The sequence below is a fragment of the Nymphaea colorata genome, chromosome 1 (assembly GCF_008831285.2).
Source record: "Nymphaea colorata isolate Beijing-Zhang1983 chromosome 1, ASM883128v2, whole genome shotgun sequence".
Lineage (NCBI taxonomy): Eukaryota > Viridiplantae > Streptophyta > Magnoliopsida > Nymphaeales > Nymphaeaceae > Nymphaea > Nymphaea colorata.
The window spans coordinates 30,902,395-30,919,206 of record NC_045138.2 but is presented as its reverse complement, the minus strand read 5'-3'; the positions used below and the strand labels follow the sequence as shown (position 1 = coordinate 30,919,206).

General features: G+C 39.5%; 1 protein-coding gene across 1 annotated transcript; it reads left to right on the top strand.

Moving 5' to 3' along the window:
* The first annotated feature begins 12,777 nt into the window (after positions 1-12,777).
* Positions 12,778-16,452, top strand: LOC116245837 (pentatricopeptide repeat-containing protein At3g22690-like). Its single transcript, XM_031617409.2, has one exon. The coding sequence runs from the start codon at positions 13,235-13,237 to the stop codon at positions 15,434-15,436; it is 2,202 nt and encodes a 733-aa protein (XP_031473269.1). The 5' UTR covers positions 12,778-13,234; the 3' UTR covers positions 15,437-16,452.
* The last annotated feature ends 360 nt before the right edge of the window (positions 16,453-16,812 follow it).

The following is a 16,812-nucleotide window of genomic DNA, read 5'->3' as shown; positions in this document are numbered from 1 at the left end:
CTGCATAATGCGCGTTTCATTTCTTGCCTGTGAATACGTGGCAGCAAGGGAATCCCACATATCCTTTGCACTGTCCTTGTGCAAGACTTCATTTGCAATTTCTTGTGAGAGAGTACCAACAATCCATACCATAACCAACGAATTATCTTTAAACCAAGTAGTATATTTTCCTACCTTCTGTACGGGCTCGGGCTCCAAAATTAGATGTTCCTTCTCATGAGCGATCAAAGTTCTTTTTACTTGCATGGCCCACATCTCGTAATTACCCCCATCCATTTTGGTGATAATGCTGGAAAATGGGGAACTCTTCATCTCTCCCGACGATACAAAGGAAGAGGTATTAGCGCCACTGCTAATTTCAGACATCTTTCAACACAAAGGAGGAAACCGAGCCACGGAATAGGAAGTGCAGGCAAAAGAATACAATCACATATCGAAAGACAACATGCTGATCATGAAGCAATATGCAGTTAACGCAGGTAGCAATCCAGAAGTCTGATCGGCGAGAAGAGGCAACAGCAGAGCTGAACGAAGAGAGATACCAGAGACGACGCTGAGAAGAAAATCAGCGTGCAGAACCACTGGCAGAGCAGCGGCGGAGCAGCGTGCAGCGGAGGAGCAGCGTGCAGAGCAGCTGCGGAGCAGCATGCAGCGGAAAGACGCTGAGAGGAAAAATCAGCGTTGAGGCGGCGGCGAAGATGACAGGCGAAGCAGTCTGCTGGGCGGAGCAACGACAGAGTGCACACGCGGCGGCGGCGCAGGCGGACGGGCGCAGGCAGACGGGCGCAGGCGGAGGCGGCGCAGGCAGACAATGGGTAGGGCGACGAGGGGCAGCAGGGATGGATCAGGCGGCAATGGACAGGGCGGCAAAGGGCGAGGCGGCAATGGACAGGGCGGCAAAGGGTGGTGGCAACTGACGCCGATGAGGCGGCGGCCGGCGCCGCTCAGTCGGCGACAACTCGTTGAGGAGGAGACGGCTGGTGCTCTGATACCATGATAAATTTAAGAGAACTAATCTTTGATTTACCTCAAAAGAATCCCTAACTCCTCTTTATATAGACTAGAAGAGAGGGATAAGTTACAAGAAAGTCATTAAAAGAAACATTATTACACAAGTGCCCTCTCAAGTCTAATACTGAGTATAAACACGTCTTAACAGTGATGTTCAAATCTGAAGCATGTTGATGAAGTAGGAGTCTTATATATATATATATATATATATATATATATATATATATATATATATCTCAAGCATGATGATTTTTTTTTTTAAAATTTAACAATTAAAATACAAAGGTTTAAAATTGAATGAAAAAGGCGCTCAATAGAAAAAGTTGTCAGGCTTTATTTTTCATGTAACGCGTCAGACTGTAGGTACTTTTTGAGCCTATATTTTATATTCTTGAGCTGCTTGTTATATGTTGCTGGTTGTGGTAGCCATTCTTGTGGATTGGAGTCTTCAGATGAGCATATGGTTGGATAGAGCTCACAACCGACGCTCCAAGGACTCTAACTGTGCTGAGATTAGACTATGTCTGTGGAAGGCTCATTCTTTGGAAGTTTGAGTTATTTTAATAATTCGGGAAAGCTTAAATGCAATTATTGGAAACTCATGAGCGGCTTATATGTAAATGTTGGGTACTCTTAAGGAACTAACAGCAAGATTAAGATCTCTTAGTGACTTAAGTATAGATTAACCTTAATTAATATATAAGTATAATTTATAAACTATTCCATAATTAAGAGTTATCTAATACCTTTCAGTTCAAATGTAAATAGCTTCAAAATTGGGGACAAGATTGAAAAATAAAATAAAATAAGAGGGAGTTGTCCCATTTGGGGTTTGTTGTGCGCATGAGCCCACGCAAATGATCATCTTGTCGATTTTTCCATCGCCTATGTGATTGCATGAATAGTCAACTAGGCAATCTATAGCAAACCTTATTATGTTTGGGGTGTTGTGCCATTTGACCATAGAAGTGTACCACCAAGAAATGTTAGATTGATCCTTCCTAGAGGGGAACAAATTAAAATTATATCTGTTGCATGACTTGTTATTATTCTTGTTATGTACTATTTATAGTTGCTTGTTAAAGTGTGGTATGTGGATGCGCTTTGTGTATATGACAGGTGGAGGTTGGAGTCATGACTGACGCCAATGTGATGTATAGGGCTGCACACGAGCTGAGTCGAGCTTGCCCAGCTCGATTTTGACTCGGCTCAACGACCTCGAACTCGACTCGAACTTGAGTCGAGTTGCCTAACACAAGCTTGAGCTCGACTCGATTGTACAACGCCGAGCTCGAGCTTAACTCGATTAACTCGTTTAGCGCCACAAAACTCTTCATGCTCAATCTAAAATTTCGTTCAACATAAATATTGATTAGATGCTTTAAAGAAGGGCTTCATTTGGGCAAAACAATCCCACCCGCAAGAGCAGTGAATGCGAGTGTTGATGGCGGCAGCAGCAGTGATTTCTGGTTGGTTTCATTTGGGCAAAATCAGTTGGGAGGTGGAGGAAGAAGAAGAACAACAAGGAGAAGAAGAAAAGAAGGTCGAAGGGGTTCCTGGCGTGAAGGCGGGAGCAAGAGCTGCAGCAAGAGCGAGAGGGACGATGGATGCGTATTAGCGTCTGAGGCAGCAGCAGCGAGAGAAGGGGAAAGGCGAGAGAACTGAGAAGGCAGCAGGTAGCAGCGGTCCAACGGAATAGAGAGAGCAGACGGGAAGAAGGAAGAGCGAGTGAATGGGAAAGTTTTTACCCTAAACCGGTGAACCGGTTTCATGAACCGGTTCATTCACTTCAATTGATTTAATATAACGAGTCGAGTTCTTTCAACTCGAACTCGAGTTCGAGTTTAACTTTCAGCTCGAATTCGACTCGTTTATAAATGAGTCGAGCTCGAGCCGAGCTTTGTCGAGCGAGTTCGAGTCGAGCCCGAGTTGGCGCGACTCATTGTGCAGCCCTAGTGATGTACAAGTGAATTAGACCTCCCTAACAGGCCTAGTGAGTTGCATACGGGCAGACAGATAGGCTTTGTCTTTGGCTATGTGTTCTCTTGATGCACTTTTATGTTTTGCTGGTTCATGATTATTAGTCTGATGTTAAGAACCTGACTTGGGCTCCACAGGTCCTGCTCGTTATCATAACCATCTATATGCATTAAGAAGTAAATTATTAATTGTTTATGCGACACTTATCGTGAAAGGGAAGAAAACATGCATCAATCTTTTCATTCCATAGCCACTTTGCATCTCAGTTTACTCATCAGGTGTCAGGTTACTCAGGTACCTTTCTTAATTCTCTCTTTGCTGCGCGTAGGTGGTAGCCGAACAACGAATAGCCTCTCGCCATCTCGCGCTCCCTTTTCTGTACCACTGGCAGCCATCGCCCATTGGCCCATCGCTGTTTATGATGGCTGCCGATGGGAAAAATAAAGTAGGTGGGTGGTGTGTTGGAATCTATGAGGTTTCTCTTTGTGCTGTGTACGAACACTTGGGCTCCTCACTATGTCTGTTTCCCCTTCTCTTCGTCCCGGTAACTTCTATGCCCCGCTGCAGTCGCAGAATAGAAGTTCTGTTGGGTTTTCATGTATTCGTTTTTGTAAATTGGGTCGAGAGTTAGATAAGACCACTCATCCAGAACTAGAGCACAATCCATATTTCCAATTTTAGGATCAGATAAGGCAATTGTTCCAAATCTACTACGGGACTCACACACAACTTTTGGTTGAGACAAGATGGGCAAGACGATCCAAATCCAGCCTATCTTGGATCAAAAAATTTACATGCATATCAACTATCACGAGTTTTCTTTGTTGAGAGAAATGTTTAATGAAAACTATTTACGACACTTCTAATCTGTTGAGGACCTAGTGCTTATGGGAATTCATCAATCATAACCCCAAATCAAATACATGTTCAGCTGTTTTTGGATCAGATAAGACCACTGGTCTTGATCCACATCTAGATCCAATTCCACAAATTTTACGGACTAGATAAGACCATTGGTTTAGTCCTACAACTGTATCCAAATGGTACAATTTTTGGATCAAATAAAACCATTGATCTAGAACCACAATACCAACCAAATCTACAATTTGAGGATCATATAAGACAATTGATCCACATTCACAAACTCACCCAAATCCAACAATTTGTGGATCAGACAAGGCCACTGATCCAAACCCACAACTAGATCCAAAATGCAACATTCTTGGATCAAACAAGTGTTAAACAATAAGATTTTCAGATCTTCCATTTGGATCCAAAATTCAACACGTTGAACCATGTCTCACATCATTCTATGTCCTTGTATTTTGCCGTCTTGTAAACTGTGTTGCAGTATTCTATGTCCTTGTGATTTGTCAGAAGTCTCATAGGATTTTATGATTGAAGAGTCTTTTAAGATTCAACAAATTGAGTATTGTAAATATGGGCTACGTAGACCATCTTGGTCACTGCCTCTTCTCCTCAACCTCATTCTTTCTCTCTATCTTCCTACATGAATACAAATTTTTAGTTACACATATTGGTGCCAGATTTCTATCATGGTATCAAAGAAAGGTTTCGCTTAAAAAAAGCACAGATTGCCAGATTTCTACTCTTGTTGATACCTTTTTCCAAATATCAAAAGCACGGATTATGTACTTAAAGAAAAAATTTCAGAATTTGAACAAGGGTTCAACATCTATCATGGATTATTTGGGACGTATTAAGGTTGTCGCAGACCAACTTGCTTTCTTAGAGAATAACGCTTCTGATAAAGAAAGGGCTTTAAGTGGACTTGGGCATGATTATCATGTTTTTATTACAACTCTTGAAGTCCTTCCTATTACAAAGTAAACTCCTCCAACACGAAATGAATATGAAAAGAGTCATGGAAATGACTGATGAAGGGAGCTTCCAAAATGTGTTGGTCATGAATGTAAAATTTGGATAGAACCATGGTAACTCTGATCATGGTGGTTGTGGCATTCTACCAACACCAAATAACCAAGGTATGCCTCATTCGTATACTTCAAGAAGAATACCGATTTGTTTTCAATGTAATAAGAAAGGACACATGAAGGCACAATGCTGGTTTAATCCTCAAAATAAAAACAAAGGGGTAAGACATGATTACAAACAAGAATGACAAAATTCTAAATCCACCGCTGAAGATATGCAGCAACTATTGAATGCCTTGGAAAGGATGAACACATGGGACTCGATGAATCTTCCTCCTAAGAAGAATGCAGTGGGTTGTAAGTGGGTATTCAAGATGAAAACGAAAGCTGATGGATCAATTGAACGATACAAGGCAAGATTAGTTGCAAAAGGCTACCATCAACAATTTGGAATAGACTATTCTGAGACATTTGCACTAGTCGCACATATGACTACCATCAGAACTTTTCTTGCTGTGACATCAACAATACATTGGAATCTATGTTAGTTAGACGCGAAGAATGCCTTCGCGAATGGAGATTTATAATAAGCAGTTTATGTGCAGCTTTCACCAGGTGTTGTGGATTCAAAAGGCAGAGTGTGTAAATTAAGGAGCGCTCTTCATGGGCTAAAACAAGCCCCGAGAGCAGGGTTTGAAAAATTTAGTACAGCTGTTAAGGAAATTGGATTCAACCAAAATCTCCATGATCCTGCATTGTTTGTATCTTCTACAGAAAGAGGTAGGTGTTTGTTGCTTTTGTATGTTGATGATATCATCAGTACTGGAGATGATCATAGAATTATTGATGAAAACAAGAAGAAGCTGGCACAAACTTTTGAAATGAAGAATCATGGTTTCTTAAAATATTTCTTGGGTTTAGAAGTTGCTTGTTCGAAAAGAGGGTTATTTCTATCTCAACATAAATGTGTGACTGATCTTGTGATTAAAGCTAGACTATATGAGGAGGACAAGAGGGTGGAAACTCCTGTGGAAACAAATATCAAACTAAGACCTCTTGAAGGGAAGAAATTGGAAGAACTTACAGTTTATAGACAGGTTGCTGGAAGCTTGATTACCTATCTCTAGGCCTCACATAGCTCATGTTGTCCATGTGGCAAGTGGATTCATGAGTGCACCTATATCAATACAGTATGCATCTTTCTGCAGTGCTGAGAATCATCAGGTATGTGAGAGATACAATGGACCACGGAATGTTTTTTTCTTCCTCAAATTTTGAAGAACTTGTGGCCTTATGAGATGCTGATTTTGGTGGATCAGTATGTGTTCGGCTATCTACAACTGGGTTTTGTTTACAACTGAAGCTGAATATAGGGCTATGGCCCAAACTACAGATGAAATAATTTGGATAAGCTGGTTTCTAAACGAAATTGGAGTTTCAGTTGTTAAGAAAACCAAACTAATTTGTGACAACATGAGTGCAATTCATATTGCCAAAAATCCAGAATTATTGAAAATGATTGCCACTTTATAAGGAAGGCATATGAAGAAAAAATAATATTCTGTTGAGCATACAAGGACTGAAAATCAAGTTGCTCATATGTTTCTAAAGAGTTGGACATCATCAAAGTTCAGGAAATTTGTTGGCAAACTTGGTATAGTATGATGTTACTTAATCATGCCAAGTTTGAGATGGAGTGTTAAAATACTTGCATCTTCTTATTTTGGTCAAAGTCTGTTTTCATCCTTTCTTTTATTGTAATATGTTATAACTTGTTTTACTGTTTTCACCAATTCACCCTCATAAGTGGGGGCATTTGTGTACTTTAACTTATTTTCTGTAACTTTACTTAAGGTTACGTTATTTTCTTTTAGTCCAAGTCTCTTGTTCTCTTGAGTCAAACTTTGTATTCGTTGTGGCTGCTGCTGCCATATTAGCAGATTTGAAGCTAATGCATATTTGCTTGGAAACTTGCCGTTTAGCTGGATTTCTGTTATGGGTCTGAAGTTCTAACAATCAATATGTCTGATATCTAATTCTTAGATGGGATCAAAGCTCTGCTGAGCTGGGAGATTTTGCCTAAGGTATGCACAAATAGATCCAATGTGTTTCTCTGTTGAAGAAATTGTTTCCTATCTAATCTTTGCTGAATTTTCTCGTCTTCTAATCTTCTTCTTCATCCTGTCCTTGTTTCTGGTTTTTTCTCTCCCTATGGATTTTTTTTTTGGTCTTCACATCCTTATATTTCTGCTGCTTCTTGGTCTTATTCTGGGTACATTCTGTCATCTGTTACATCTCTTTGTTCAGGATAATATTTCTGAACTATTACTGTTGATGTTATTTGCTGTTGATGTTTGACGTCACTTTTGCTCCTTGTGCAGTCTTGTATTGCTTCTTGGTTCAGCGTCATATTTCTGAGCTGTTGCTGTTGATGTCACCTGCTATTGCAGTTTGACGTCACCTCTATTTCTTCTTATATAGTCTGCTATGGCCTCTTTGTGGTCATTCTTGCTGTCAATTATACGGCAAAGGAAACCTTAACAGTGGGGGTGGGGTTGGAACTGTTGTTAAGCATTAAATTGAGCTTTTGGTTCTGAATCTGGGCAGATTGCAGTAGTTCTGCTAAGCTGTTCTCATCAGCTTGGTTTCCAAAAGAAGGCGGGGTCGGGGGGAGTGAAGAATTATGGTATATTGATAGCCTTTTTCACCTTCATTGCTAATCGATTGAGAGACTCCTTATTCTTTTTCCCCCTCTCATAAATACCTCATTGCTTTTTATCCTTGACTTCATTGCTCTTTATCCTCGACTTCCTATTTTTTGTTTCATTCCCATTTATGGATATTTCCTCGACTTCTGGTCCATCAGTCAGCTTCCTACATTAGCTCGTTACTGAAGAGCTCACTCATACTAATTTCTTGACATGGAAGGGACAAATGCTCTCGTTTATATGGAGTCAGCATCTTTGGATTTTATGTTTCTCAAGTTCTTCATTTTCCTTTATACATGCTGGGAGAAACCTATCTTGTTGTCCACCAATGTCTAGGTTACTTAAGAACCACACCGTTTGTTCCTTGGGGTCCTAGGCATGAAGGAGAAGCTCAAGGGAAGAATAGAGAAGTTTGTGAAACTATGTATACTCATAGAAGAATAGAGAAGTTTGTGAAACTATGTATACTCATAGAAGTCACCTGAACAACTTATTGGATAGATTACAAGGTTTTACATGGGAACTTATTTTTTCTAGAAAATAGATTCTAATTCACTTTAACAGTATTGATTTAATGTATATGCATGTATGTATACAATATGGACATCAACATTGATTTACATGACAACTCCTTGTCTTTTTCTTGTTACATTCAGTTCTCAACTCAGATTTCCTGCTCCCTGTTCATGCCTTCTCAAATTTTCTGCTCCCTGCTCATGCCGTGTTCTGCTGGTTTCTTTCTTCTGTGAAAACTGTAGCATGCAATGCTTGAAATGGACTAAATGAGATTGTTCATGCCGTGTTCTGAGATTTCCTGCTCCCTGTTCATGCCGTGTTGTTCTACTGGTTTCTAGCTGTTCGTGAGTGGTTACTACAGTTTTTTCAATTTTTTCTTTTTTTTTTTTGTGAATTAAAAATATATAATTATCACCATACCTCCGTACCAAGTTTGACGAAAACACCGTACCCGTACCAGCAACTTTTCCGGTAGCTATGTGACAGTTAGTTGCTGAGTCTGCCTGTGTTTGTGGTGTTTATTGAAGAGTAGAATCACCCGAATGCATGATAGACAGGAAAGGACTGGTAAGAATGTGTGGTCTTGTTTATGGGATGATCTCAAAAATCCATTTGTTAAATTCCTGGAATAAGAAATATTATGCAGATTTGCTCTTTGCCTGGCAACTGGTCTGTGACCTGACACGTGGCCATCATTCTTTGGACAGGAATGGATAATTTCTTCCATCTGTTCATATAGAAATATTGCCCATAAAATGGTTATTCATATTGCCGGATACAGGGGAATACTTGTTTGCAGGAATGAGCTGGAGAAGGAGAAAGTTCAGAGAAAGTGTACTTGACTTGTTTTGCCGTTTGCTGAATCGTTTTGCCGGGTACATGAGAATTTCTTGTATGCTGTTTGATTTCTTTTGCTCACTAAGTAGGGAGAATATCTCCCGGCGGGAATTGCATCGGAAACAAGAAGATGAGAAGTGGTAAGTTTAAATAAGTGGAAGCTACGGCATAAATAACACATGGTTACATGGTGGCTCTCCTTGTTATGGGGCGTAGGCATGAACAAAATGCTTCTCGTATCAGCCAATGTTGGCCTTTTCTGGGTTGAGTTATATATATATAACTCCCAAGAAATTCATATTTGTCTTGCTACTACGTGATCTGGTTCATTGGGTAAAAGTTTCATTGTTATTTATAGAATATGACCGCAATGATGGTAACTTTTAAAGTAGGAAAAATCACTTCCAGCCTGCGTTTGCCTATACTTTTGAGAAAAGAAACCACTTTTATGCGGACCTAAAAATAAAACCGTAAGCTTGCTCAATGTAATTTAGTGCTAAAAGTAATATTGGAAAAAGCTGCAGTTAACATTGTCTGTTTCACACGTTAATTATGCTTTTATTTGATAGTTTTCGTAGAAAGTAAGAGTGGGCATCGGGCCAGTAAAGGCCGGCCTGGGCCCGGTAAAGGCTGGCCCAATAGCCCGGGTCTTGGCCTGGGCCCGGCCAGTTTAAAAATTGAAAACAATTTTTTTAATCATAAAATAATTTTTAAAATATAAAATATATTTAATAATAATAAATATATATTATTAAAACAAAAAATTAAAAAAAAAAAATATTTTTAAAACTTAAACTGGCTGAACCGGGCCGCCGGCGGCCCGGCCTGATGCCCACCCTTAGGAAAGTGTGACTTATTAATAAATCAAGTACTTAATTCCAGTTTTTTAGAATTATAGGTACAATGTAAGCTTTACAATGAACACCTGCCTCTAATAAATTTTCGCAATTTATTTATGTAAAAATGACTTATAAATAATTTTGTCCGATTCGCAACTGAATTTTTGAATCGGCCGGTTCCAGCACCTTCCCCTCTAATAACATCTCAAGAACGAAGAACGTATATGGGTCCCACTGAATGCGAATTTTGCTAGGGTTGCCTGATTTATTAACCAAACCACAATCCATATAATCGGATCCGACCCGGAAAATAAGATCCGAATATTAATTGGATTCAGATTTGGAATGCGGTTCCTATAACCAAATCCAAATATCCAAGTCTGAGGACATATCACATGTAATCGTCAGAAATTCAGGTCTGGGTATGAAGCCATCAATTTAAGGTGATTTGCTTCGATCATATTTGGAAAATGAGTCGTGTGTGATGCCTATCGAGTTTGAATACAAAAGTAGTTGCTTGTAAATAAAATAGATAATAAAATATACCATTTACTTGAGCACCCAATTCATGAGGGCAAGTTTTTTGCATTTGGATTCATTCCTAAAAATATTTTTTGCATGTAAATGCCATTATTTTGTAATTTTATTGGGTAGTTTTTTTTATTAACGTTTATTTTATAGAAAGCTGCTTTTGGTATAAAACTTTTAAACTATATCCTTATACTTCCAAAATTATGGCTTGGGTGATCCTATGGTCTACTCTTGGTTTGAGTATCATGCATGTTACCATTTACCATTTATGGGGCAGAGGAATAATGCACCAAGAACGTCAGTAGTGAGGAGATTGTTTTCAAACACTTTAAATGTGAACAGCCTTGCTGCCTAGTGTCCTAGTATAGTGTTATTATGTACAAGTTTTTGAATGTGGTTTTTTAGTAGGGAGGGATCTAATTCAGACTGGATCTTTGTTATTTAGTTATTTGGATCTATTGTCATCTGGTTGAATTAATTTAATTTGTGTTCTTCTACGGCAAGGATTTCAAGCCCAATCCAACTAAGTCATAGTCATAGAAAGCCTGTCTTTATCGAAAAATACCCGTTGAAAACATTGAAATCTATATAAAAAAAAATGTTTTTCTTTCTTTTTATGAAAAAGCCCAAAATGGGATTTTAGTATTTTTATCACGTTAATGGAAATGAAAGAAAAAAAAACAAAGCTGTCTTTCTCCCCGTGAAAGAAAACCCTGAAAATTAAGTTTTCTCATTTTTATCATATTTTTCATCATTATTTTTGCGTTATTTTTTGCTTGCATGTTTAAAATTTAAGTAGAATTATTTATTTTATCATTACTAATGCATCATTTTTATTATTTATCAAATTATTGTTTATGTTTTTATTAGTTTTTATTTATTTATTTTACATTTTTCCAAAATTTTAGGATTTTCTTATTCTTTTCTTAAAATTTACTGAATTTTTTTCTGAGATTTTCAGTTTTGCTGAAAAACATGTGAGAAAATCATGGTCGTTTGAAACCTGTTAATGATATTTGAGATCACAGAATGTCAGCGACTGTGACATGCATATGATAGCTACAACCCACCTCACTTTAAGCCTACACTTGCAACTTTCATGAACAAACCCCACCGCTCAGAAGATGGCCCAAGACCGTTTCTTCCCCGTCCTCGCATCAAAAGTCATGTCAGAGCCTGCAAGTATGAAGAAAGGGTACAAACAATGTCTAGCTCAGGTGTGTAGTGCCTACAGGAATCAAACCTGGCGTAGATTCATCGACTGCAGTATGATCAACAACTTTACTGTAAAATTTCTCCAACTTTGCTTATAAATTCGGCCAACTCATTGTATCATGCATGCATCTAAGCAATCACATGTGTTGGTGCCCAACATTCACTGCAATACAAAATAAAAGTAGGCATCACCATCTTAAAGATCTCTTGGCAGCTTTCTCCCTGAATCATGCATGTGCCTGCAGCATGAATCTGAGTTTTCTGTTGGTAGAGAGAGAGAGAGAGAGAGCCATTGTTGGCAATGCCTCACATGGTGGTCCAAAAGAAGCATGGGGTTCTTCCCATACTTCGAGCGCAGAGACCTTGAAAGCACATGGCGTTGAGAGCAACTTGGGGTCCTTCTGGTGCAATATCACATGCTGCACACTGATTGCCAGCAAGTACTGTATTATTATTATTATTACTATTATATCAGTGCCCTTGCAAGGAGCAAAATCAGATTTGGATTCATGAATGACGTAGGGTTCGATCATAGTTCAATTTTAGATAAACATAGGATCAAATTCAAGTATGGCTACAAATTCAGTTTTAAATAAACACCCTTCCCTAACATTGATTGTGTATTTAAAAGTAAGAATCGAATTTAGATACGAAAACAAAAGTTGAATTCAGATTGTGAATCCAAAAAATTTAGAATGTAGTATAAACTTTAATTTTTGGTTTGTATTTGAATTCAAATATGCGAATATGAGGGTAAAATAGGATATGTTTAAGGGTACATCCAACTAAAATCCGATCAGGTGTATATCTGATCGGTGATTTCACGATAACAAGTTCAATATCTATAAAAGTGGGGTTGCCCAACAAGCAGAGTCAACTCGAACGAACTCGTTCGGTTAAATTTGACTCCAGCTTGAAAACTTGAGCTTATAAGTGAGTCGAGTTCCAATTACAGAGCTCGATTTGATTGAATTCGAGTAAGCTTGTTTAATCTAGTAGTTTTTTTTTTTTTGTTATAGTCGGCTAGACTGAACCTAATAACATATGAGTCGAGTACAGTCAAGTCGAGTTGACCGAGCTCGAGCTCGAGCTCGGCTCATGTAGATGGCGCATTAAGCAAAATCATAAGGCGACCATCACGCGCATCACCGTGCTGTCACTCTGAACAGTATAACCACTCTCCCAAGAAGATAATATGGCAAAAGGCCTGTAATTAGCGGCACAACCGATTGTAATGGCATGAAATCCAAAAGGGCTGCTGTCTTCGTGCTGATCCTTGATATATGGAACTGATATTGGTGGTCTACGGGTAGAGGACAGGCCACATTTCTTATCGTTTTCATTTCGTTGTGCCTTTTTGAATGGTGACTCAGCCCAAAGATGACATAATTGCTAAGGTGATCTTGGATAAATGAGACATGTTTCCCGCTTAAATCTTTTGTGCGATCGAGAATATGAGCTATGTTCAAAAGTAGAGTTGGATGATCTCTGGATGTTCAATCTTGGCATCTCGCAGAGCAAGAAATTAAACGCTGTCCTGAGAAAGCTGATCAATTGCTCATTGATTTGGATCTTGTCCTCTTACTGTTATTGCCTAGATGCTCGTTTAGAGGTTGCATTCTCCTAACTTCTATGCGCTGGTCTGATGGGGTTTATACTAATTTTCAAAATTTCCCTCCTTCTTTTGCTGTGATTCGGCCTTATGCTTAAAGGCTTCACCTGCTTCCGTTTTCTTCATGAAAGCATAGCAGCATTCAGGGGCTTTCCTTGCCTTCACATCCACCACGAATCCATCAGTCATCCACTTAAGAAGGAATGGGTTTTATGCCAACCGTCCGCCATTACCTCGCTTTTAGACCACTGCACCACCATGGAAGAATTGAAGCAAATCCATGCTCAAATGATTACCACAGGCATGATTCAGGAAACTTTCTTTGCAAGCAGGCTACTTGCTTTCTGCACTGTACCTTCTTCTGGTCGATTAGACTACGCGTCTTGTGTGTTCGGCCAAATTCCCCATCCGAACTTGTTCATGTGGAATTCCATGATCAGGGCCTGTGCTCATAGTCGTCTAACCAAGATGGCATTTTCACTGTATAATCAGATGCTCGATAGGGGGTTTTCTCCTGACAAGTATACTTTTCCCTTCTTGATCAAGGCCTCAATTCATAATTCCTCAATAGAACAAGGGACGATGATTCATGGCCAGATTATCAAGCTTGGCTTTGAACGCGATGCATTTGTTATGTCAGCAATCATCAAGTTTTATTTTCTGAGCGGGAGAATCGAGACTGCACGACAACTGTTTGATGAGTCTCCTGAAAGAGATATTGTACTATGGACTACCATGGTTGCTGCGTATGCTCACTTGGGTGATTCTGAAGAAGCATTAAAGCTTTTTGATCAAATGCAAGTATCTGGAGTCATTCCCAACAAGGTCACTGTGGTGAGCCTTTTATCTGCTTGTGCTCGGTTCCATGCTCTCGGTAGAGGTCAATGGTTGCACTCTTTTATTAAGGATAATAAGATTGAGTGTGATGTGCTTGTGGGAAACGCCCTTGTCAACATGTATACAAAATGTGGGGATCTACAAAATGCTGGTCAAGTATTCAATAACATGAAAACAAAGAATACTGTTTCATGGAATGTACTGATTGGAGGATTCGTGCACAATAATTTGCCTGCAGAAGCACTCGCTTTATTTCAGAAGATGAAACAGAACGGCATGAAGCCAAGTGAAGTCACAATGGTTAATTTGTTATCAGCTTGTGCACGGTTAGGTGATCTTGAAGAAGGAAAGAATCTTCACTCTTATGTCAATGATCATAACATCAATTGGGACACTTTTGTGGGTAATGCACTGATCAACATGTATGCAAAATGTGGAGATATGAATAGTGCAGCCCAAGTTTTTCATACAATCCCCACATCTGAAAAAGATGTGGTCACATGGACTACTATGATTACAGGCTACGTTCAAGGGAACTGCTTCAAGGAAGCACTTTCCCTTTTCCGCATTATGCAAACCTCTAGAGTATCACCAAATGCAGTGACACTGGTAAGCTTGCTTTCTGCTTGTGCACAGTTGGGAGCACTGGAGCAGGGCAAGTGGATCCATGCATACATTGGCGAAAAGCTGGTGAAGTCAGATGTGTTTTTGGGTAATGCATTAGTTGACATGTACTCAAAATGTGGCTGTATAGAGAAAGCAGTGCAGATCTTTCATAACATGCCTAAGAAAGATATTTTTTCGTGGAATTCTGTGATTGGTGGTCTTGCAGTTAATGGATATGGAAGAGAAGCCTTGGCCATTTTTGGTCAATTGCTTGGGGAGAGCGACATTTTCCCCGACCATGTAACTCTTACGGCTGTTCTTTGTGCTTGCTCTCACGCTGGCATGGTCAGTGAGGGGATGGATCATTTCAGTAACATGAAAAATCTGTACAACATATCTCCCACAATCGAGCACTATGGGTGCATGGTAGACCTTCTGGGCAGGGCTGGCCTCTTAAAAGAAGCAATGTCCTTCACTGAAAAAATGCCGTTCAAGCCTAATTCAATTATATATGGATCTCTCCTGTCAGCATGTCGTGTTCATCATGAACTGGAACTTGGTGAATTAATTGCAGAAGAAATTTTGATGCTAGCTCCCAATGACGATGGGGCATATATCCTCCTCTCCAACATGTACTCTGAGGCAGGTAAATGGAACAAGGTCAGGAGAGTTAGAGGAAAGATGGGCTCCAAGGGCATCGACAAGGCACCTGGATGCAGTCTGGTTGAGGTTAATGGCATTGTTCATGAGTTTCTGGCAGGAGATACTTCACATCCACAATGTGGTGAAATATATTTGAACCTGATGCATCTCAATTCCCTGATTCGTCATGCTTCTGATCTTGCGTGAGTGTCGAGTTCAACAATAGTCAATTGCAAATATGTTTTTACCACCATCATTTTGTGCGTCATAGATGTTTCTCAAAGGTAAAGCTCATATGCACTCCTGCAAAATCGTTCAAGCTGCATCCGGCTCGTTACTGGTATGCTTTTAAGACCTCTGCAAAAATGTAACTGCTACGCCTCAATGATGGTCACAGCTTACAGATGGTATCATCATTTCATGCTTTGGTGGAGCCCTTGAGGCTATTTCAAGGCAATTTTCAACAGACTGAAGGTTTTCTGAGCATAGTTGAGTGGCATTGTAAAAAGAAATCCAACAGTCCATTATGATCAGCTATCGTGATCATATGTAAAGTTTCACTTGCATGGATGATACAGGGTATATAGAAAACCATATTATTGTCATATTTTGGCCAAGCCAAGGGAAAACCCAGCTTTAACCTGCTATGATCAGAATGAGGTGAGCTTCTGAAACAAGGTCTGTGAGGTCTATCATACCACCAGTGGTCTGCCAGATTCACCCTGTGAAGAAAGATTCATAATTGTACCAAACTCTTAAAGTCCTTCAGCTTGGGTACTGTAAGCTGGCCCACCTAGCTTGGTGTATGGAACCTGGGCGCTGTCACTGTCATAATTGAGTGGCATGATTCAACCATCTCCAGCATCGCAACCAAAACCAAAAGTTAATTTCAGGACCAAAAAAAAGGTTCATGCATCACTAACATGTGCACGCCACAGACAAGAACCATGGTTTCCCACATGTAGTGCTTCTGTCAGCAGTATTATTGATGATGTTGGCAATCATCCAGTTGATATTGATGTTCCTATTCTGAAAGAACGGTTCAAGCAATTTAAGCTTTGTGATCTCTGAGTTCATTTCTTCAGTAAAACTCTAGGGATCGATTGTTCAACATCCACAACCTTCGGTTGGTTCCTTACATTTCTTTTTGCCCCCAATATCGGAAATCTTTGTCGGCATTTAATATTCATTTTTCATTGCCAAAGGCTAAGATTTGCTGTGCAGCTTTGTTTTCTGTAACAAAATCTCTCTCTCTTTCTCTCTATCTTACGGTTGTGATTTTTATATGCTGGGACAATGCTTTAGAACATGGTATTTCGACGTTTCTGTTGGTACCAACATCTCATGTTGGACTAAGAAGAGCTCCATCCACCTGGCTAGGAGGTTGGACATAAGAACTTAAAGGTAAGGGAATGTTATGATTTTGTAACCTGGATTACTTGTCTACTGGTAGGGCCATTTAAAAGTGTGATGCTTAGATCTTCAACTTTTAACCCTTCTAGTTTATGGCAACCGAGAGAAAGTACAGTAGTGAAAAAAAGTGCACATCGATCTCATCAAAATCTCACTCATTTTTTCTGGTG